The 23,073-nt window shown below is 49.4% G+C and overlaps 3 protein-coding genes across 5 annotated transcripts; all 3 read left to right on the top strand.

Moving 5' to 3' along the window:
• The first annotated feature begins 1,120 nt into the window (after nucleotides 1-1,120).
• LOC128337377 (zinc finger protein 239-like) lies at nucleotides 1,121-5,683 on the top strand. Its single transcript, XM_053278310.1, has 2 exons — nucleotides 1,121-1,247; nucleotides 4,140-5,683. The coding sequence occupies exon 2, from the start codon at nucleotides 4,376-4,378 to the stop codon at nucleotides 5,477-5,479; it is 1,104 nt and encodes a 367-aa protein (XP_053134285.1). The 5' UTR covers nucleotides 1,121-1,247; nucleotides 4,140-4,375; the 3' UTR covers nucleotides 5,480-5,683.
• A 3,488-nt stretch (nucleotides 5,684-9,171) lies between these two features.
• Nucleotides 9,172-16,765, top strand: LOC128337194 (zinc finger protein 239-like). Of its 3 annotated transcripts, none has more exons than XM_053277925.1 (2): nucleotides 9,172-9,321; nucleotides 15,225-16,765. In XM_053277925.1, exon 2 carries the CDS (start codon nucleotides 15,460-15,462, stop codon nucleotides 16,549-16,551), a length of 1,092 nt encoding a protein of 363 aa, XP_053133900.1. In that variant the 5' UTR covers nucleotides 9,172-9,321; nucleotides 15,225-15,459; the 3' UTR covers nucleotides 16,552-16,765. The 3 variants fall into 3 exon arrangements, with proteins under 3 accessions (XP_053133900.1, XP_053133901.1, XP_053133903.1); XM_053277926.1 differs by lacking the exon at nucleotides 9,172-9,321 and adding an exon at nucleotides 10,816-11,042; XM_053277928.1 differs by lacking the exon at nucleotides 9,172-9,321 and adding an exon at nucleotides 11,453-11,616.
• A 2,185-nt stretch (nucleotides 16,766-18,950) lies between these two features.
• On the top strand, nucleotides 18,951-22,544 carry LOC128337197 (histone-lysine N-methyltransferase 2B-like). The gene is made up of 7 exons (XM_053277934.1): nucleotides 18,951-19,047; nucleotides 19,504-19,527; nucleotides 20,049-20,080; nucleotides 20,604-20,915; nucleotides 21,091-21,216; nucleotides 21,496-21,753; nucleotides 22,278-22,544. The coding sequence occupies exons 1-7, from the start codon at nucleotides 19,022-19,024 to the stop codon at nucleotides 22,472-22,474; spliced, it is 975 nt and encodes a 324-aa protein (XP_053133909.1). The 5' UTR covers nucleotides 18,951-19,021; the 3' UTR covers nucleotides 22,475-22,544.
• The last annotated feature ends 529 nt before the right edge of the window (nucleotides 22,545-23,073 follow it).

Below are 23,073 nucleotides of genomic sequence, written 5' to 3' on the forward strand. Positions count from 1 at the left end.
CTCCCAAATTTTTTTTCACCTGAGTGCGGAATGAGTTTCGTTCTGGGTGGCAATCTCAAGGCAATCTATGGGCATTCAGAGTGGGACCTCCCTGTTTCAAAAAGAGCAGGATCTAAAACTGACAGCGCAGACGTAAAAAACCATGTGTGCGTGCACACATGTACATGCCTCCCCCCCCCCTTTTTTTGGAGAGAACACCGGCCTTTAGGTGATGATGCTTAACTTGGGGTCGGGGGTGTCTCCAGAGGTCTTTAGATCCAGCCTCCAAAATTACCCAGGTGCACTGCCGTGTGGGTCCCCAGATGTTGCTGGACCACAAGCCCCATCACCCCCCTGCCAAGGACCAGCATGACGGCAGAGTCTGGGTGAGCATGTGTGTGTCATTGTCTGGCCAGCTCAGGAGGTTCCTCCTTTCCCCTCCTTGACCCCAATGCCCAACTCCCGGCAGCAGCAGCCTCTGCAAAGGTCGGACCTGCGGACCTCCCTCCTGGACCTCCCCATCCCCTGGAGGCCGGATTGCGGAGGAGGGGGGGTGCAGCCCCCCCTTGCGACCCTTTTCATCGGAGGATCAGCAGCCCCTGCAAAGGGAAGGAGAGAGATTTCTTCCCTTCCTCCAGGGAAGGGGCAGAAAAGGCGCTGCCCGCCCAGGAAATCTGCATTTTGCTGTATGCATCATTCCCCACAGATTGGTCACCCCTTCTCCCCCCGCCCACCCCCACCGCCTCTGTCCCTGCTCCTTGTTGTCTGCTTGCAGGGCTGGGAGCTCGCCAGCCTGCAGCTCCCCCCACTTGTGCCCCCCCACATCCTAACAGTCCCCACCCCCCTAGGTGAAAGATCTCCCCCCGCCCCTCATAGAGAGGAGGCCAGGCTTTGCCCTGCGGGGGGGGGGTCCCAGAGGGGGCGCGGCCTTGAGGGCTCAGCCAATGAGAGGACCGTGTGTTGCATTAGAAGCATCAGCGGGGAGGTGGAGCAGCTGGCAGGAGGAGGAAGAGGAGGAGGGGGGGCGGAGGGAGAGCTTGGAGGGGTCAGAGAAGGAGCCGGGGGGCGGGGGACGGGCAGCAGCTGCACTGAGAGGCAGAAGCGAGCTGTGAGCTCCCGTGGCTGCTTTGATCCGGAGTGACGCTGCCAGAGGTCATCGCTGCTGCTGCTGCTGCTGCTGCTGCTGCTGCTGCAGGAAGCGAGGCGGGTGTTTCTCCACAGATGCGGATCAGGCTGGTGGCTGAGCGCTTTGGATCAAGATCAGGCAGGTGAGCATCAGCAGCAAGAGGCAGCCGCACAGCATTCTGGGTAAGGGGCTAAGCGGGGGTGGGGGGCGGCGGACTGGGTCTCAAAATCCTGGTTGCCAGGAGAGAAAGGGGGCCCACCCACAACTATGAGGCTATCATTTCATTTTTATAAGAAATAAATGAAATTTTCAAAAATACACAACTGGGGGGGGGGAGAAAGGTACCATTAATTTTTTTGTGAAATAAATGTGTGTGTGTGTGTGTGTGTGTGTGTGTGTGTGTGTGTATATATATATATATGTAATTACAGTGTACATATATTGAACATATTACTGGCAGTATACAGTACAGATTGTTCTAATTGAATTATTTTATTTGTTAAAAAAATTGAATACATGGTGGATATTTTTAAATAGTTTGCTTGTTCTGAACATTTTACACATTAACCTGTAGTTCAAAAGCATATTTCAGGCAGTCCACTATATTAAGAGCAATCGTTTGAGTTCACTAGATGATTGTGCGAATCTGACAATAATGGCTTCTGCGTCCAGTTCATCTAACCATTCCTTTTCAATGGATAGCAACATGTACGATTCCAAGTTCTCCGCAGACAGTGAATTTCTTAGCCTTGTCTTTCTGATCTTTAGCTTTGAAAATGGCCTCTCACATTGGACTTGAGTAACTGATAGTGTGCAGATGACTTTATAAAGTCCATATAGGTTATCATATGCCTTGTCATGAAGTCTGTTGGATGCCAGAATTTTTAGTACACACGATGGCCAAGTGCTACAAATTTTACACTTGTTGCAACTGGAATCCATATTCTCACCATCACTAAGCAATAGCTTTAATACATCAAAGTTCGAAGCAAAAGAATACCATTCCAATATTACTTGATCTTTGCTGATTTGTGGAGAGACCTTAATAATACCTTCCAATGCTTCCTCTTCAAGGCCCTTCTCTGCACTCGTTTTAAACTTTGCTGGGTCCCAGCAGGATAAATCTTTATACAACTTTTTGTGTTGTACAAAGCGTGAATCTAGTGACTGGACAATGCGGTCCGTGATTAGGTTAAACACATTTACTCAAAAATCAGCTAGAGAATCTGAGGCATTTCCTTCATCATCTATAAGCTCATCTGCCATTCTTTTCTTCTTCCTCTGCCTCTTAACTGGCAGTGCTGTTTCCAAAGAGTCAGTTTCCAGTGTTTGATTTTATATCCATATTCAACTGTGAAATGTTGTCATTACATTTGTTTACAAATTCCAGTGCCTTGCTGTGGACGTTATCAAATGTTCTTGTCTGTTCCTTCAACTTTGTTGTAGTTAGTTATAAGTTTATTCGGTCATTGACCAGTAAACTTTGTTGTAGCTGAATCGACTAAACTCCATGCAGTAAACATCTCTAAACCACTTGTCTGTAAATAACTTGATAACGGGGCTGTAGTTTCAAATATATACAAGTAAGTAAATGCTGCCAATATTGTTTCATACTTTAGAAGACTTTGAAGGAAAACATTTGCTTCTTGTTCCTCCTTGGAGGAAGAGCGGGATATAAATGTAATAATAATAATAATAATAATAATAATAATAATGTGGTTTTGCATAAGCTCCACACATTCTGTTGCTATTTCACCCCCCTCCTCCAGCCTGCCTGTCCCTTCCAGCTTTCTTTTCAACAATCTCTTCATTCCTTAGCAGTTGCTTCTTCTGAAGCCCAAAGTGTCCATACTGAACTGCGTAGGTGAGTCTCTGCTTACATATTGGGCGGACTGGATCACACTCTGGTCACTCCTCCCTGTTGGGTCCATGACACTGACATCTCTTCCAAGTTCAATTTAAGGTCCTGGTTCTGACTTTCAAAGCCTCGCGAGGCTTGGCACCTGTCTACCTACAGACCCGCCTCTCCCACCCAGTTACATCCCGTCCGGTTAGATCATCTCAGATGGCCCTTTTGTCGGTCCCTGATTTCTGAGAGGTTTGGGGCTCTAGGACCCGAGAAAGGGCTATTCGGTTGCTGCCACACTTCTTTGGAACTCTCTTCTCCTTCAGATTCGTCTAGCCCCTTCCCTACTGATTTCCAAATCTCTATTGAAGACGTTTCTTTTTCGCCAGGCTTTTGCCCGGTAGTTTACTTTATTTGTTTTTTGTTAGTTACTTTAGTTTTTAATTTAGAATGTAACTTTTAATGTTGCCTTGTTTGCATGTTTTTGTGCACCGCCCGGATTCTTCGGAGTGGGTGGTATATTACACGTTTCTAACAAATAAATCTCACAACAGGTCCTGAGCGCCACTCAGAATTAAGTCCAAGGTCGCCTTCTCTCTAGTTGGTTCCATGATTTTAGTGTAACTAGAAATTTGGCTTCATTGCCATGTCCTGTCTAAGAGGGTGATGAAAGATACCCCTTTTGACAACACTGACTCTCTTGGATGACTCCCTGATTTTCTATTCCAACTCCAGATCACTGTCTAAGAGGGTCTAAAGCCAGTTCTCTTTGCCACATAGTTTTCATTCTTTCATTAATTTGCGCTTTTAGCGTAGTCACATAGCCATTGAATATGGAAATAACAGCTGAACTCTTGTTTGCATTAACCCCTGCTAACTTGGCAAAGAGGCACCTTTTAACGTGGTGATTCTCTTTATTTATCAGGGGGAGAGTAACTGGCCCTATCCAACCCAGCACAGGACCTCCAGTGACTGTTGCTGGTGTCTGTCTTGTGTTTATTTTTAGACTGTGAGCCCTTTGGGGACAGGGATCCATCTTCTTTATTAATTATTTCTCTGTGTAAGCCATCCTGAGCCATTTTTGGAAGGGCGGTATAGAAATCGAATTAATAATAACAACAACATTATCTCCATAAGGCTCCTTTTCTATACCAGACTCTGGCCAGTTTTCTCTTCTCCTTACTGTAGGTGAGAATTTGGAGAGGAAGAGTGAGGTGGAAACCAGAAGAGAAATTATGGGTAATACGTGATGGGGTGAAAGTGAGCACAGACTAAAAACTGAGGCACAATTTAAGAGGAGAAATGGATAACCTGCTTGTTACCGTGGAGCCCAATAAACCGTGGAGAAAGTAAGAGAAAGGAGCCTTTGCCCTCTGCATAGCAAAAGCTTCACTTCTGAACCAGACTTTGAACCTCATTGGGAAATGCAAGCAGGTGAGAAATTGCATGCATGTTTGAAATGTGGGAAGTGCTTCAGCACGAGTGGAAAACTAACTTCACACCATAGCACCCACACAGGGGAGAAACCATATAAATGTATGGAGTGTGGAAGGAGCTTCCGCACGAGCGGAGCTCTTACTGTACATCACAGAACCCACACTGGGGAGAAACCACATAAATGCTTGGAATGTGGAAAGAGCTTCACAACGAGTGGACATCTTACTATACATCATAGAACCCACACTGGGGAGAAACCATATAAGTGCTTGGAATGTGGAAAAAGCTTCAGTGTGAGGGGAGATCTTACTGTACACTACAGAACCCACACTGGGGAGAAACCACATAAATGCTTGGAATGTGGAAAGAGCTTCAGCCGGAGTGGAGATCTTACTGTACATCACAGAACCCACACTGGGGAGAAACCACATGAATGCCTGGAATGTGGAAAGAGTTTCAGTACGCGTAGACATCTTACTGTACACCATAGAATCCACACTGGGGAGAAACCACATAAATGCCTGGAATGTGGAAAGAGCTTCAGCCAAAGTGGAGATCTTACTGTACACCATAGAACCCACACAGGGGAAAAACCACATCAGTGTTGTGAGTGCGGAAAGAGCTTCAGCACGAGTGGAGCTCTTACTTTACATCACAGAACTCACACTGGGGAGAGACCTCATACATGCTTGGAGTGTGGAAAGAGCTTCAGCATGAGGGGAAACCTTGATAAACACCATAGAACCCACACAGGGGAGAAACCATATAAATGCTTGGAGTGTGGGAAGTGCTACAGTGAGGGAGGACATCTTATTGTACACCATAGAACCCACACTGGAGAGAAGCCACATAAATGCTTGGACTGTGGAAAGAGCTTCAGCACGAATGGAGATCTAAATAAACACCACAGAACGCACACTGGGGAGAAACCATACAAATGCTTTGAGTGTGGAAAGAGCTTCAGCAGGAGTGGAAGTCTTACATTGCATCACAGAACCCACACTGGGAAGAAACCACATAAATGCTTGGAGTGTGGAAAGAGCTTCAGGAACAGGGGACCTCTTACTATGCAAACCATAGAGCCACACTGAAAGATGGAAGGCACACCTTACTGCAAATGCGCAAATTCAAACAGGGTAGGAATCATACACATGAAACTGCAGACATGCCCAAGAATCTCCCACAATTTGAGAAACAGAAACCCTTGTGAGATTTCTGATTCTGATTTGTTTTGCTTCCCTCTGAGGGAATCCATAGTTTTGTGTCTATGTTATAAATAAATGTGCAGAATTCATTCCAAATGATGAATGAATATTTATTTTTCACAGCATATGCTGCCTCGCTTCTGAATACATTCATGTGTCTGAATACATTCATGTGGTGGTCTCTGGAATGTGGATTCTGGGTGAAACTCAGACTGCGCAAAGGATTGTAACAGCCATTTTCATGTTTTTTTTTAACCAGAGATGGAAATTACATTCTCGCAGCTGTTAGCCTTCTTGAGGCCAAGGTACTAGCTCAGCAACTTTATGGAGGTCAGCCTTGGCCATATCCAAACTTTCTCCCTCAGGCGATTGCACAATTCTAATTTTGAAGAGAAATATTTCAAGTTGCTGAATTCACTACCGATGTAGTTTTAAGATTGGAAGCTGTCATTTTTGGGAACTAAATTTGGCTTTCAATATTTGACTTTTGTTTAAATTTAACCTCCTCCCAATGGGCTCATTCTCTTTGATAGTAGCAGATACTTTTAGATCCACCTTGGGTACAAAGTTGGAATCTAAAGTGTTGACTTCACATCTTCCTCCTAAATTTTTTATTATCCTTGGGATATGAGAGTGCCAGGTAGGCACAATTAACAGATCTTATCTTGTTGGAGCAGTGTGGACGGGCTCGCTTCAACCCAGACACAAAATTGAGCCAGTTCAATCCAGGCAGTTCAAGTTCAAACTGGCCTGGCCCCCCCAAGGAACTGACCCCCTGTTGAAAGAATCGGCTCACAGTCAAGCTCGGTGGGGGGGGGGGGATATACTTTTGTCAGGGATTCCCCCGTGCTGCTACCACTTGTCACTTACACACAGAGGCAGCAGGTGTTTAACTTAGGAGAAAGTCTATAGATGCAGATTTCACACTGCATCAGTACTGACAAGCTTGCACCGACAGTTTACACACAGATCAAACTGACTTCAATGCAGGCTTATTGATAATGGCCGCGTTCGCACATAACACGAAACTACAGGAGGAAAGGAGAGCTGGTCTTGTGGTAGCAAGCATGACTTGTCCCCTTAGCTAAGCAGGGTCTGCCCTGGTTGCATATGAAAGGGAGACTAGAAGTGTGAGCACTGTAAGGTATTCCCCCCCTCAGGAGATGGAGCCACTCTGGTAAGAGCAGAAGGTTCCAAGTTCCCTCCCTGGCAGCATCTCCAAGATATGGCTGAGAGAGATTCCTGCCTGCAACTTTAAAGAAGCCGCTGCCAGTCTGTGAAGACAATACAGAGCTAGATGGACCAAGGGTCTGACTCGGTATATGGCAGCTTCCTATGTTCCTTTGTTCACAGTTAAGCAGGGCAGAGGATGGAACTCCAGTTTGAATCCTCATTTTGTGGTAATTTTCGCCACCTCTGCCTGAGGTTTGGCAGCAGTGGCGTTATCTCCCAACGTGGATGGCGTCATAACTGCAGTTTCATCCCCTTTTTGGAGCCACAGACAGATGTCAGCACAGACTTGCCTGTGACCGTGACCGAAAATGAAGCAACAACGTTGTATGTTCACAAGCACAGGCACTTGAGTGAGTAAGTAATTGAATCTTACGGTCAATAACCAGTCAACATACACATCAAAATACACATCAGCTTCAAACAAAACGAAATCAAAACAGTAAATCTAAATAACAGAGCATCACGGGATACAAAAATCTCAATCACAGCTCATCACTTGAGGTGGCAACATAAGCACGGCAACCCCATTGTATTTTATTTATTTTATTATATTTTTACATTTATATCCCGCTCTTCCTCCAAGGAGCCCAGAGCGGTGTACTACATACTTGAGTTTCTCCTCACAACAACCCTGCGAAGTAGGTTAGGCTGAAAGAGAAGTGAGTGGCCCAGAGTCACCCAGCTAGTCTCATGGCTGGATGGGGATTGGAACTCTGGTCTCCCCGGTCCTAGTCCAGCGCTCTAACCACTACACCGCGCTGGTTCTTATACAGTGAATTGATGGCTGACTCTGTGCTGCTGCTGAAGGCATTTATGTTTGCGGGTTTAAAATGCTTTTTTTGGGGTCACATCAGTTAAATAGGCTTCAGGTTTTTCTTTGTAACACCCCTTTGAATTTGTTTCTCAATTTGCATGCTTATTATCAGAGCGCATGTGGCTAGGAGTCAACAGGAATAATCATGTTTGACTTTTATATCCTTCCCTTCCTCCGAGGACCACAGGGGGGCATATAAGCCCCTGCTTCCCCCTTACAAAAATACTGGGAGGTGGGTTAGGAGGAGAGAAAGTGACAGGCCCAAGGCCATCCCCTGAGCTTCAGGTCTGAGCGGGGATCTCATCATAGCCCTGGAGAAGGTGCAGAAGAAGGCAAATGAAACCACCAGGGAGTGGCTTCCAAACCAAAAACTTTGGGAGCTTCTAATTTAGAAAACTGGTGACAAAGAAAAGAGATGTTTCTAAAAAGATACGTGCTGTGGAGAAGGAGGAGAGCGATGTGTTTTAGTCCTTCTCTCGCCACACTTCATGTAGTATGCAGAGGTGGACCTAGGTAATTTTGGAGCCTGGACCCTAAAGGCCTTTGGAGGCTCTCCTCCCCTGAAAATTAAGCAGCATCATGCTCGGCCCAGCGACCACACCGCCCCCCCCCCCGACTAAAGAGGATGGGGGGCAGGGGCAGCCTGCACTTCAGCCCTCAAGTCCAGGGGTAAGAGCTCCTCTGCTGGTGTTTCCCAGAATATGGACTTGGGAATGTGCTCCCTATTGAAATCAGGGCCTCCCCATCTCTGGCAACTTTCCAAAAGGCACTGAAGACACATCTGCTCACCCAGGCTTTTAATTAGATTTATCTAATTAGATTTATTAGATCTAATTTTTAATTAGATTTTATTTAAATCATTTAAATATTTTTAACATTGGGTTTTTAATGTTTTCACTGTTTTCGGTGGTTAATTGATTTGATGTTTTAAATGATTTCCATGGTAAACCACCCAGAGACTCAAGTTTTGGGCGGGCTGGAAATATTTTAACCCCCCACCCCCCACCCCACCTCTCTCCCCATCCCTCAGCCTCCGTCCCAGCTCCTTCCTTGACTGCTTGCGGGGCGCGGAGGAGTTCGCCCTCCTAACAGCCCCAACCCCCTAAGTGGGAGACGTACCTCTCCCATCTCCCTACAATAAAAATCTTCTCTTTTAAATTTTGAAACTTAAAATCTCATCTCGGAGAAATTAGATCCATGAATGCAATTTGAATGGGAAATCTATTGTAAAAGCCAATAACATTTAAAATGAAATGGGGGAAAAAAGGAAACTTAAATCTTGTCCCAGTCCGGTCATTTTCTGCGTCCAGACTTTGCATACATTGAAACTTATGTGGAAACGTCCCTTTTTTTGAGCTAAATTCCCCAGGTGAGCCCAGAAGGTAGTATTGGGGGCAGGCAGGGGGCATCAGGAGGAGGAGGAGGAGGAGGAGGAAGAGGAAGGCCAGAGAGTCCAATCCTGCGCATTGCGCATGTCACACTATGTTGCATCAGAAGCCGCCGCAGCAGGGACGGGAGGTGGACCTGGGAGGGAGGAGGAAGAGGAGGGGGAGAGGAGAGGGGAGGGGAGAGGGCAGAGAAGAAGGAGACGGAGCAGGCGGGGGTAGCAGCAGCAGTAGCCGCAGCAGCCGGTCTGTGAATAAAGAGCAGGATTTTCCTTCCTCATCGTCCATGGCGGGAGGTGAGCAGAAAGAGGCAGCCGCATTCTGGGGAAGGGGCGGAGGGGGGGTCCCTCTCCCTCCCCTCCCCTCCCCCCCAGTCCCAATCCCCCCCAGTCCCAGCAATGTAGCTATAATTGAGCAGATGGGTTCAAAGACTCCCCCTCCGGCTCCTGAGAGCCCCCCCCCCAGCTCTACCGAGGGGCCGCCAAGGAGACGGTGAACATGAGCCCCCCCATCTCCCCTAGCTCCGCCCCTGCCCCCCTCTCTGCAGTGGGGAATGTCCCCGCAGGAGGGTCGGGAGGAGTGCAGCCAGCAGTGGGGGGAGAAAGGGGGCGGGGGGGGGGGGGCTGGCCAGAGCTCTCCCTTTCCACCCCAGATTCTCTCCGGTGCTTTGGGCGAGCTGTGTGTATCTGGAGCAGGGAATCCTCCTGGCATTTAATAATATCCAATTAACCCCCCACCCCGCACCCCGATTTCTCCTCCAATTTTCTGCCCGCCCCCCACTTTCTCCTTTTTGCTATTTGGCCTCGCTCCAGCTCCGGGAAGCGAAGATTTCAGAAGGGGGAAGGGGGTACGGTGCATGGTCACGAGTAGCAATTTTGCATGGCTCCTTTCGAGTGAAAGAAAGATGTGGGGTGTGTTTAGCCTGGAGTGTTCCGCGGGGGGGGGATTTTCATTTGCGATTTCACTCCCCCCCCCACATACACACAGAAGGGCAGATGTCCTCCAGGTTTACCTGGAAGTAAAGCTTTCGGGAAGCCCGCCACACCCCATTTCGGGTTTTTAATTGTGTGTCAGAGCTTAGCCTGTTTTCTATCCAGGTGTTTTTTTAAAAAAATAATAATAATCCACATTGTGTGTGTGTGTGTGTGTGTGTGTGTGTGTGTGTGCTTTTCTTTGGTGGGATGATTTGAACTCGCAATAAGGCCTCCCAAGAAATCCGCAGTAAGGCCTGGGTGCTTTCCAGATTGCAGGCTACGACCTATGTTCCCTCTAAGGTGCGCCTGTGCGCATAGGACTCCAGGCCCCACCAGGGCAGTTGTTTTTCCGCAAGCACTCACTCCCTTGGCAATTTCCATTGCATCCCTTCCTTCCCAGCTTGAAAACTTTTGTGTGTGTGTGTGTGTGTGCGCGCGCCTGCCTGCTGTGTGCATTGGAAAGCCGGTTCGCTTTCCTTTGTTCCACAAGGGTGGGATGGAGAATGCTGGGCGGGGGAGGCGTCTTGGAAAGGATCAGAAATGTATAAAGGCATAAAGAGAGGCTGGAAAACAAAGGAGGAACTAGTGTCCAGGGGAGGAGGGGCTTCTGAATGGGCCCCCCGAATCCGAGCTGGGGTGCTTTTGGGAGAGGACCTGGGGGACCAGGTAGGATTGCAAGAGGAGGAGGAAGGCCGGAGGAGGGTCCAATCCTGTGCACGGCGGGTGTCACACTAGGTTGCATCAGAAGCAGCAGCAGGGAGGTGGAGCTGGAAGGAGGAAGAGGAAGTGGAGGGGAGGGGAGAAGAGTGCGGAGGGAGGGGGGCAGAGAGAGGGTGTGGGGGGGGGGCTGCATGAGCAGCAGCAGCCTGTGTGCGAAGAATAGAGAGGAGGCATTTCCTGCATCCTCTCCTGCGGCTTCTCTGGTGCCAGAGGCCAGCGCTGCTGCTGCTGCTGCTGCATGAACCGTGGCGGGTGTTTCTACACACACACACAGGCGGATCAGACCCGTGGCTGGTGGCTGGACTCTTTGGCTGAAGAGGCCGGTGAGCATCAAGAGGCAGCCGCATTCTGGGGAAGGGGCGAGGGAGGTGGGGGGTCCCCCTCCCCGTCCCCCTCCCAGGGATGCAGCTATAATTGAGCAGATGCGTTCAAAGGACCTGCCCCCCCCCACGCAACTCCTGAGAGCTTGGTGAACATGAGCCCCCCCTCCCGCAGCTACGCCCCTGCCCCCCGCCCCCCGCCCCTGTGGGAAATGTCCCCGCAGGAGGGTTGTGAGGAGTGCAGCCAGCAGAGGGGAGGGGGGGTGAAAGGGGGCCCCGAGGGGCTGGCCAGAGCTCTCCCTTCCCACCCCAGATTGTCTTTAGTGCTCTGGACGACCTGCAGTCCTGAAGCAGAGAAGTCCTCCTGGAAATTAGTCATATTCAATTAACACCCCCCCCCCACACACACACCCCGCACCACGATCTCTCCTCTGATTTGCTGCCCGCCCTCCACTTTCTCCTTTTTGCTATTTGGCCTCGCTCCAGCTCAAGGAAGCAGAGGTTTAAGAGGGAGGGGGGTGCATTATCACAAGCAGCAATTTTGCATAGCTCCTTTGGAGTGAAAGAAAGATGTGGGGTATGTTTGTTGTTGTTGTTGTTGTTGTTGTTGTTGTTATTATTATTATTATTATTATTATTATTATTATTATTATTATTTCTTGTTTACACAGTCAGACAGGTGTTATTGACTGGTTTGTTTTATCCAGACATCGAGTCCTTCCCAAGGACCTGGGATGGCTGGATTTTATTGTCAGTTGTTATAGACGTCGTTGCAGAATATAGCCTGTTCCCAGTAAAGCTGCTTTTTGTAACTGGCTGATGGTGATTTCTGTGGCCCCGATGGTGTTGAGGTGCTCTTCAAGGTCTTTTGGAACTGCACCCAGGGCGCCAATGACCACTGGGATGATTTGGGTCTTTTTCTGCCACAGCCTTTCAATTTCAATTGGTAGATCTTTGTATTTGGTGATTTTTTCTATTGCTTTTTCTTCTATTCTGCTATCCCCTGGTATTGCTATGTCGATTATTTTGACTTGTTTTTCTTTCTTCTCGACTACAATTATATCTGGTGTATTGTGTGGCAGATATTTGTCTGTTTGTAGTTGGAAGTCCCACAATATTTTTACATCTTCATTTTCTTCAACTTTTTCAATTTTATGGTCCCACCAATTTTTGGCTACAGGTAGCTTGTATTTCTTGCAGATGTTCCAGTGTATCATCCCTGCTACTTTGTCATGCCTTTGTTTGTAGTCAGTCTGTGCAATCTTTTTACAACAGCTGATTAGGTGGTCCACGGTTTCATCTGCTTCTTTACACTTGCAGTTTGTGGTTGATTTTTCGACTTTTGCTCTTATTGCATTTGTTCTTAGTGCCTGTTCTTGTGCAGCCAGTATTAAACCTTCTGTTTCTTTCTTCAAGTTGCCATTCTCATTAATAATAATTCAATTTCTATACTGCCTTTCCCAAAATGGCTCAGGGCAGTTTACACAGAGCAATAAGAAATAAATAAGATAAACAAAATGGGTCCCTGTCCCCAAAGGGCTCACAATCTAAAAAAAACCAAAACACATAAGACAGACACCAGCAACAGTCACTGGAGGTCCTGTGCTGGGAGTGGATAGGGCCAGTTACTCTCCCCATGCTAAATAAAGAGAATCACCACGTTAAAAGGTGCCTCTTTGCCAAGTTAGCAGGGGTTGCATAAAATACATATTTAATACATATAAAAAGCATAAAATACTTTTCTTAAATTTAATTGATTCTCCACCCCTGACACACAATGTCCAAGCACCCCTTTTTCTTTCTCTTTCCTCTCTTCCTACCTCTCTCTCACACTTCAGCACTATTATCCCTTGCAATAATAACTTGAATCATAGTTCAGGTTGGTGTGATGATAAGCTACATGTTTTTATCATAATTACATGTGAAGTGATAGAAATAACAAAATCCAATCTTATAAAAAAGCATTGTAATATACACTTCTTTCTTTTTCAGGGGGAAAAATATGAATAGCATATTTTAACTATTGCTTTCAGCAGATTTTTGACATTCAATAATAATTGCAATCAGTGTTTTCTCTATTTTTTTCATCTCTGTGTGGAATGAGTTTTGTTCTGGGTGGCAGTATCAAGGCTGTGTGTGCGCATGTGAATTTAGAAAGGGGCCTTCCTGATTCAACGTGAGTGGGATCTAAAATTTACTGAGTGGACTTCAAAAAACCTGTGTATGTGCACACACCTTAGAGGGAACACAGATTGCAATAATTGTTTAAATATGATACTCAGAATTTTTCTGAAAAAGAAAAAAGACTCTATTCAAGACTCATGTTTAAGTAATGCAAACAGCTATAATTATATTTCCCCATTAATAAATTGAAGGCTTTTCTTCTGTATGTGATCCAGTTATTCCAGATCACAAGGGGAATCTACTAGGGGAAGCACACTCAGCAGATCCGTAGTGACACTGTTGTAGAGTGTAATCTGGAAAGCGCCTTGCTGTCTAGGAAACCTCCTAGAGAAGGGGGAGATAGATTAGTCAACTTCAAAGATCTGAAGTGGTGGAAACCATACAACAACAACAATAAATATTTATATACCGCTTTTCAACAAAAGTCCCCAAAGCGGTTTACAGAGAGAAATAATAAATAAATAAGATGGAACATACAAGATCCGGATTTTTCATTGCACGTTAAAGCTTAGCCCAATTTATGCCGCCTGGGGTTAAAAATAAATAAATAAATCGACATTTTGCCTCTGCATTTTGGGGGCAAATTCGAACTTGCAGCAAAGCCTGCTGTCTGGGAAAGCTCCTGGAGAAGGAGAGATGGAGGGGAGTGGCCACTTTCAAAGCTCTGATGTGGGGGTCTCCTAGAAGAGGGAATGAACTTGTCCTCTCTTCCTCCTGAGGGTGAGATCAGCACCAATGCATTGAAAAGAGAAGGAAGCAGATTTAGGCCAGGCATTTGGAAGAAGGTGCCAACTGGGAGAAGAGCTGGACAGCGGAACCGCCTGCCTTGTGCAGTGGTGGGCTTCCCTGCCCTGCAGGGTCCAAGCAGAGGCTGGGCAGGAATCTGCCAGTGATGCTTTAGCCCTGGGCAGGGGGGTGGACTGGAAGACCTCTGAGGTCCCTTCCAGCTCTAACATTCTCTGATCCTATTCATCTCTGTGAGCTGTAGATTTGTGCTCCTTTGGCATACCCTACCATCATTGCACATGGCCATCCTTGCAAAGGAAGGGAGATTCCTTTCTCTCTTCTTTAGTTGTATGCAACAGGATTGTATGCAGTGGACTGACGGCTGATTATGTGCTGCTGCTGAAGGCATTCATGTGACCTCTGCTTTTTCTTTTGGTTCAAAATGCCTTTTGGGGTAACATCAGTTAAATATGCTTGAGGTTTTCTTTTGTAACATCCCATTAAATTTGCTTCTCGATTCACATACTTCGCATCGGAGTGAATGTGGCTAGTAGTCACCTGTAATATGCTTGTTACATATATAATAAGTATATATGACGTTTATCTCCTTCCCTTCCTCCAAGGAGCACAGGGTGGCATATATGCTGCTGCTTCCCCCTTTATTATCCTGACAAAAATACTGTGAGGTTGGATAGGAGGAGAGAAAGTGAGAGGCCCGCAGCCATCCCCTGAGCTTCACAGCAGAGTGGGGGAGGGATTTGAACTCGGATCTCTCCAATCCTAGTCTTTTCTCTCCACCCCTAGAACATAACATAAGAACAGCCCTGCTGGATCAGGCCTGAGGAGGCCCATCTAGTCCAGCATCCTGTTTCACACAGTGCCCCACACAGGCAAGCTGTGAGGGTCCTGAGCGCCACTCGGAATGAAGTCCAGGGTCACCTTCTCTTTAGTGGGTTCCATGATTTTAGTGTATCTAGAAATCTGGCCTCGTTGTCATGTCCTGGCTGTGAATTTCCCCAGTCTAAGAGGGTGGTGAAAGATACCCATTTTTACAACTCTGTCTGTCTTGGGTGCCTCCATGATTTTCTGCTCCCAATTCCAGGTCACTGTCTAAGAAGGTGTAAAGCCAGTTCTCTTTGCAATATGTTTTAGCGTAATCACATAGCCATCAAATCTGGAAAGAAGCGCCAATCTTTTGCTTGCATTTCACATGATCTCCATAACGCTCCTTTTCTATCCCTGGCTCTGACCATTTTTCTCTTTTCCTTGCTGCAGGTGAGACTTTGGAGAAGAAGAGTGAGTAGGGACCCAGAAGAGAAATTATGGGTGATGCCTGATGGGGGAAAGGGAGAACAGACTAGAAACTGGAGCACAATTTAAGAAGAGTAATTGATAACCTGCTTGTCAGCAAAGAGTTCAAAGAATAGTGGAGAACGTAAGAGAAAGGAGCCTGTGTCCTCGGCGTAGCAAAAGCTTCACTTCCGAACCAAGCTTTAAATCTCAGTAGGAAATGCAAGAAGACGAGAAATTATATGCATGTTTGAAATGTGGAAAATGCTTCACCACGAGAGGAAAACTCACTTTACACCAGATAACCCACACAGAGGGGAAGCCATTTAAATGCTTGGAGTGCGGAAAGAGCTTCAATGCACGTGCAGATCTTACTGTACACAGCAAAATCCACACTGGGGAAAAACCACATAAATGCTTGGAGTGTGGGAAGAGCTTTAATAGGAGTGGAAACCTTACTGTCCACCTTAGAACCCACACTGGAGAGAAACCATATAAATGCTTGGTGTGTGGAAAGAGCTTTAGCGGGAGTGGACACCTCACGGTACACAATAGATCCCACACTGGAGAGAAACCATATAAATGCTCGGAGTGTGGAAGGAGCTTCAGCACGCGTGGAACTCTTACAGCCCACCATAGAACCCACACTGGGGAGAAGCCACATAAATGCTCGGAGTGTGGAAAGAGCTTCAGTAGGACTGCAAGCCTTACTTTGCACTACAGAACCCACTCTGGGGAGAGACCACATAAATGCTTGGAGTGTGGAAAGAGCTTCTGCCAGAGTGGAGAGCTTAAGATACATCAAAGAACCCACACTGGGGAGACACCATATCAGTGCTTGGAGTGTGGAAAGAGCTTCAGCCGGAGTGGACAGCTTAAAATACACCACAGAACCCACACTGGGGAGACACCACATCAATGTTGGGATTGCGGAAAGAGCTTCAGCACACGTGGAAATCTTACTCTGCACCTTATAACCCACACTAGGGAGAAACCGCATACATGCGTGGAGTGCGGAAAGAGCTTCAGGCTGAGTGAAAAGCTTGATAAATACCATAGAACCAACTTGGGGGAGAAAGCACATAAATGCTTGGAGTGTGGAAAGTGCTACGCCTACGCAGGACATCTTGTTATACACCAGAGAACCCACACTGGAGAGGAACCACATAAATGTTTGGAGTGTGGAAAGAGCTTCGGCACGGGTGAAGCTCTGAATAAACACCTTAGAACCCACACTGGGGAGAAACCACATAAACCATATAAATGCTTTGACTGCGAAAGGCGCTTCAGCCAGAGTGGAAACCTTGCATAGAAACCACACTGGAAGAAGGAAGGAACACCTTACTGCACATGTGCAAATTCAAAAAGTGTTGACTGAACTCATGAAACTGCAGACAAGATGGAGAATCTCCCTAATTTTGAGAAATATAAGCCCCTTGTGAAATTTCTTCTTCGGATTTGTCTGGCTTCCCTCTGAGGGAGTTCAGAGTTTTGTCTCTGTGTTATGAATAAATGTGCAGAACTTATTCAAACTGATTAATGAATATTAATTTTTCACAACATATTCCTTTTTGCCTCTGAATAAATGTATGTGTCGGTCTCTGGAATATGGTTTCTGGGTGAAACTCAGACTGCGCAAAGGAGCGTAACAGCCATGTAGCGGATTTAACCCAGCGTAGAGCAAGCTTAGAGCAAGTGCATGTGAGGGGCAGAAAAATGCTGAATCATCCCCTCTCTTGCTTTCACCTACAAAGGCTGCTCTTTTAAAACTTTCCTGTTTCCCCAGTAGCTTACTGCAAGAAGGGGGTGGGTGGGTGGGAATTATCCACTCTCACAACAAAGGAACATAGGAAGCTGCCATATACTGAGTCAGACCATGGTCTGTCTAGCTCAGTATTGTCTTCACAGACTGGCAGCGGCTTCTCCAAGGTTGCAGGCAGGAGTCTCTCTCGGAGAAGCCAGAATTCCAATGGAATTTAAGCTGATTAGAAGTGAGTTCTAGGGCAGAAAGCAGGTCTTGAGTCATTAACTCAGGGCAGGGCTTCTCAGACCTGGGTCCCCAGATGTTGCTGGACTACAAGCCCCATCACCCCCTACCCCAATGTCAAAGGCCCAGCATGAGAGGAGCATCCATGTGAGCACGTGTGTGTCATTGTCAGGCCAAGTTGGGTGGATGCTCTTTTTCCCTTGACCCAAACGTCCAACTCCCAGTAGCAGCCTCTGCAAAGGTTGGACCACCCGCTGACTTCCCTCAGGGACCTCCTCATCCCCTGGAGGCGGGGATGGGTGTAGTCGTTGTCCTTTCTTCGGGGAACTAGCAGCCGCTGGGAAGGGAAGAAGGAGAGAGATTCCTCCCCTTCCTACAGCTTCTCTCCCTGTCCTCAGAAGCAGACAGGAGGAGCCACAGATCTTTCCCTGCTTGGGGCAGAAAAGGCGCTGCTGCCCAGGAACTCTGAATTTGGCTGTATGCACCATCACCCCTTCCCGTGGATTGTTCCCCCTCCAGTCACAACCCCCCTCCCCCTCATCCTCTGTCCCTGCTCCTTCCTTGTCTGCTTGCTGGGTTCAGAGGAGTTCACCAGCAGGCTGCATCCCCAACTTGGCCCCCCCTTGATCCTACCAGTCCCCCCCCCTCAATAGAAGATCTCCGCCTCTGCTTGGAGAAGCCACTCCCATTGGCCCATGTTGCAATGAAGGGGGATGATGGGAGTTGTAGTCCCACAGCAGCTGGAGGCCCTCCGCTTGGTGACCCTTCCTCTTTGGTCTGGAGGGACTCTGGGGCCTCCTACTCATGTGAACGCAGCCCAAGCCCTGCAAACGAATCGGGCGCGTCCCTCCTCTGGACCCCTTGTTCAAAGGAAGCCCTGGACTTCTGCCCCCTTGCAGTGGCATTCTGGACTTTTCAGTCTCCTGTCAGGACATTTTGATCTCCTTAATACAAACCGTTAAGAAGAGAAATACAGACAACACCAACCTTGAAGAACAAAATGAAAGAAAAGAGAACTCAAGATATTTGCGCTAGCAAAATCCTTGAGGTTTGGCCATGAAAACCCAACCCAACCATGGCAAACACCAAGCCACCTTGGAGAGGGGAAGCACGTCTGCAGACCAAACTGTCTTCTCCAGGCCTCGGGGGGGGGGCAGAGCCCATGGGGGGGCTGGTTTGGCCCTGCTGGGGGAGCATCTTCCAACTAGGTAGCAGGAGGGAGAAGTGATGGTGTGGAATCCAGAGAGGAGGAAATGCTGGGTAGGACAGCACCATCCTAACCAGCTTTCATACCCAGCTTTGGACCAGAGTTGGAAGAAGAGCTGATCTCCCCAGCGTTTCCTCCTCCCTGGATTCCACACCATCACTTCTCCCTCCTCCTCCCTGGCTCTTTCCTCCCACACCACCGAAAAGGGGGAGCACACCCAGCTCCCAAACTTGGGCAGGAAACTTGTGTGACCCAGGTTTGGGTGGTGTGAATGGCCTCCAGATGCGAAGGAGGGCTTCCTTACTGCAGAGGCATTCCTAAGCAAGGGGCTGCAAGGTGTGTGATTAGAGGGGGAAAGCCATGTGGGGAGCAGGGAGGGCAGAAAGGGCTGACCCTGCCCTGGTGCTTGGGGACTGGGAGCTGCATCCCAAGGCGGGATTTCAAACCTCAGCAAGCCAGCGTGGCCAGTAACGGATCTGGTGACCTCACCGCAGTTAACGGAATTCTGCAGGGAGAAGGAGGCTTATTGGCCATCCTGGGCGTCCAGCGGCAGTTGGTTGGTCTTGCTGTCTGGTTTTCTTTGCCGAAATGGGTGGCTACTGGGCCCGTCTCAGGTACAGTCTGGCATGGCAGTGGGGCGGGGGTGGGACCCAACCCAAGGGCTACCTGGGACTGGTTTTGAAAGCTGTCCTTCCTTGGTTTTAACCTCTCTGGGTGGTTAAAATCTGTGGCCTGTTCTGCTGGGTTCACACACGTGCCTCTGCCCTCCCCGTATTATCTTCAAGGGTGACAATTTCACCCCCAGGATTGACCCCAAGCAGCTTCTCCTTGAAATGCAGGCACCCTCAAGGGTCACCTTGTGGCTAGATTTGCACACTATTTCCTCAGCTTGCAGTCCCTAAACTTGTGAACCACGAGGAGTTGTCCACAGCAGACCCCTAAAGGCCCACTTGGGGGGTGGGGAAACCCTTTGCCCTCCCTCTGAAGCTGACCTGAATCTCTGCCCATCAAGCCCACCCACCCTCTTGCCAAGAATAGTGCCTAAGCCTGCTTCTTGCTTCTTCCTCCAGGTGCCAAGAGGGAGAAGCTGCCAAGTAAGTGCTTTTTCTTTCAACTCTGGGTGTGTTTGGCTCTGGAGGGGGTCCACCTCAAGAGTGGGTGGCCGTTCAGACATGACCCAAAGCCAGGAGGCGTAGCACCCATTTCCACAGCCGGGTGAGCCCATCTGTCTTCAGGCTGCTGGTCTGAATGCCGGTCTGCTCATCTGCCTGACTGCCTCCCCGTCTTCCTAGCTTGGTTCATTCTGGCAAATTGGTTTTTTCTCGTATTTTCCAAACAAACACACACACACACACACACACACACACACACACCCCAAACAAAACCAGTTTTGAAGACCTCCTCTAGAGAGGGACAGGCCAGTCCTCCGGGCACAAAAGAACGCCCAAAGCAGTCCATGCCATCCCCCAGCAATTTCCCTCCTCCCAACTCTGGACGCATCCAAAATGAGCAGGGCCACCTAGGACTGCGGTCGGATGCACTCCCTGGCATGATGGGGAAACCCCCCAGGTCCTGGGATTGCTGACCGAGAATACGTCTCTGCTCTCCTCTGCAGGCTCCCTGAAGATCCAGAGAAGGATCAGACTGGTGAGTGGGGGACAAGCGTGGGGAGGGCTTCTTCTCAGGGCTTCTCCACATCTCCAGAGCAGCTCTCCTTGAGGATCTCTTGCTCTGGGCAAAGGAGCCCGATGGGAAGAAGAAGGTCGTCTGCTGGATGAGTGGCAGGAGGAGGACAGGCCACCGGCCTCCTAGGCACCTGATGGAGCCCACAGCCTTATCTGGGGGGCCTCTGCCAGCCACCTAGGGAGGGAGGAGGGCCATGGCCTTCAAGTCCTAGCCACACTTCCTTGTCCTAGGAAGAGACCTTTGCTTTGGAGTGGATGCCGGTCAGAGATTGGCCTAGGGAGGCAAAGCCTCAGGCTCAGTATGGCAGCTGTGTTATGTGGGCATCGTTGCAGAGAGAGCCTCGATCCAGCCTCCCCCATTTATTTCTGACACTGGCCCACCCAAAGAACATCCCTGCTTGGCAAGCAGAGAGCGGAGGCCGTGGCCATCAGGGCCCCGAGGCTTCCTCCGTCTCCTGATCCCTGCTTCCTTCCCTCTCTTGCAGGTGTTCCTGAGAACCCCAGCCCTGTCCCCCCTCCTCCTCCCCCCACCCACCGACCCCAATCCCTACCTCCCCACCCCACCTCCCCCCTATGCTCCTCACTCCCCCTCCCAGTCTCCCCCTCCCTCCCTCTTCTTCTAATGGAAGAAACATCACCCCCAGTCCGATCCCATCCCATCCCTGACCTCTCCACCGACCTCTCCACTGTACTAGTCCTGCCCCAGAAGACCCCCTCCACGGCATCCTCTTTTAGCACCCAGGCTACCGTGGCAATAGACCTCTTGAGTGACCTCCAGGTCCAGTACACAGAGAAGCGTAAGTACAGCCCCCCTCAGCCCCTCCCCACACTCCCGGACCCCCGCAAGAGGCATCCGGGGGAGATTTCGAGGCCAGCCCTCGGAACAGACCCAACCCTCATCTCGCCCTCTCCGCGGCCCCCAGTCTGGCGAGGCCACGCCAGAGGGGGTCCCGTTTGCTCTCTCCCTCCCAGAAAAGAGGATCAAGCGTCTCTCCGAGATTTTCATGGCCTCTTTGGGAACCCTGCACTGGCAGGTCATCTACACCAAGAGGAGGATCGAAGCGGCTGAAGAGCGGCTGTGGAGGGAAAGAGCAGCAGGTAGCTCCACCATGGCTGCCGGGCCCCCAGATGGCTCCCTTGCTCCCTCTTCCCTCCCTCCGAGGAGTCCAATCTTTGTTCCCTGCCCAGTCTTGGGGAAGGGAGGCCTGCGGAGACATTGCTGCTGCTTCCTGAGGCTGTGCCTGCATCTTCTTCCTTTCGGGTGGCCACACTCCGCTGGGGGCAGCTAAGCACCTTCTAATGCGGGGGCAGAGAGGGCAGGGGCTGGGGGTGCCCTGAGATGTCCTCCAACCTCCTCTTTGCTCTCTTCTCTTGCAGGTCATCTCCAGCAAAGCTCTGATGGTGATGCTGGTTCTCCTGCTGCTGATGATGATGCCTGCTCCTCTTCATCCCCCCAGCCCCTGCCTGGGCCTGTCTCCCTGCCCTCCCTCTCCCCCACCAGCTCCCCCACTCCCCTCCACCTGCATCCCCTCCTCACCCCTCCTCCTTCCCCTCCTCTTCTGGATCCGGATCGCCACAACCTTCATGAAGTCCTGGAGGCAATGATGGCAATCCAGATTCACGAGCTGCGGGAGAGTAAGTCCCCGAAGTGCCCCACCCGACGCCCTCTTCTCCTTCTTAGAGTCCAAAAACGGGGACAGGAAGGGGGGAGAAATGTGTGCAGCAGATAAGTGGGGGAGAGCAGGCATCAGGTCCGTTCCCCAGCCTTAGGACCAGAGGGACTTGGGTTCAAAACCCTATTCAGCCACCAACCTTGCTGGCTGCTGGCTCTTCATCGCACAGCCTAACCTGCTTCTCAGGGTTCTGGTCTCTTGGGCTGATAAAAAGCTGAACTCCTTGGAAGGAGAGCAGGCTCTGATCACCAGGAAGCAGACCAGGCGGCTGTGCTGCGAACAGCCCTCCTGATGGTTGGAGGTGGAGTTCCAGTGCATCGGCCTTTTGCACCAACCACCCTCCTGGCCACTAGGAGGGACCTTGGAAGCAGAGACAGCAAGTGAGGGTCCCGGCAGAGTCTGGGAGGGGCCAGGAGGTCAGCGCAGGGCCTGGCCTGGGGGCAGAGAGGCCCCTCCCTTCTCAGGGTCTCTTTCCTCTCCTTTCAGGCGAGAAAGACCTTGCCAGCATCAAGGAGGCACAGAGTACAGTCAAGGGGCTGAGGCGGCAGCTGACGAAGCTAAGGAGCCGGCTCTGCAGCGTGGAGGAGAAAGTGGACATTCGGGTCAGGAAAAGCCAGCTGGACCGTGGTCGAGGAGGAGGAGAAGGCGGAGGGGGGGGAGATGGGCTTGATCAGGAGAGTTAGGAGCCACAATGTACTTATTTCTTTGTTTAGCCTGTATTTTTAACATAGATCTTTTTGATTGGCATTTGATTGGGAAAGGGGAGGGGGAGGGGGAGGGGAGGGGAGGGGAAATGATGATACGTGGGAGATAATACGATTGAAATTAGACACGGCAGAAATTGATTGTAAAAAAATAAAGGGTTTGTGTTTGTTTTTAAAGAAGAGAAAGATATACTGCTCGGAGTATTCTTTGGGCACAGTGGGGTGGAAAGGTCTTTGGGTCCAGCCCAGCTGCAGAAACATCTCTCCTGGGAGATGCCTTCGGGGCCAAGGGAGGCGCTACTCACCAGAGCTCTTTCCCAGCTCAAGGTAGACTGCTCCTTGGTAGGAGGCTCCACGGCTGCTGGTCCGCCCCCATTGTTTCTCAAGGAGATCTGAGAAGTTTGAGAAAGCCAAGCCTTTCCCCGATAGGCAGATTTCACGGCCTGACTGAGAGGAGGCCATGAAAGCCTTTCTCTCCACAAGACGATGTCTCATTCAGTCTGTCATTCATTCCTCAAAGCAAGGACAAGCACTCCTTTTCTCCCCAGATACAGTTAGGCAGCCTCAACCAGCTTTGC

Source organism: Hemicordylus capensis, chromosome 14, assembly GCF_027244095.1.
Source record: "Hemicordylus capensis ecotype Gifberg chromosome 14, rHemCap1.1.pri, whole genome shotgun sequence".
NCBI classification, from domain to species: Eukaryota; Metazoa; Chordata; class Lepidosauria; order Squamata; family Cordylidae; genus Hemicordylus; species Hemicordylus capensis.

Coding starts and splice junctions, on each gene's coding strand:
- LOC128337377 (XM_053278310.1), top strand. CDS start 4,376: ATGCAAGCAGGTGAGAAATTGCATGCATGTTTGAAATGTGGGAAGTGC.
- LOC128337194 (XM_053277925.1), top strand. CDS start 15,460: ATGCAAGAAGACGAGAAATTATATGCATGTTTGAAATGTGGAAAATGC.
- LOC128337197 (XM_053277934.1), top strand. CDS start 19,022: ATGGGTGGCTACTGGGCCCGTCTCAG. Junction 19,048..19,503: donor GGCTACTGGGCCCGTCTCAG/GTACAGTCTGGC, acceptor TTCTTCCTCCAG/GTGCCAAGAGGGAGAAGCTG. Junction 19,528..20,048: donor CAAGAGGGAGAAGCTGCCAA/GTAAGTGCTTTT, acceptor TCTCCTCTGCAG/GCTCCCTGAAGATCCAGAGA.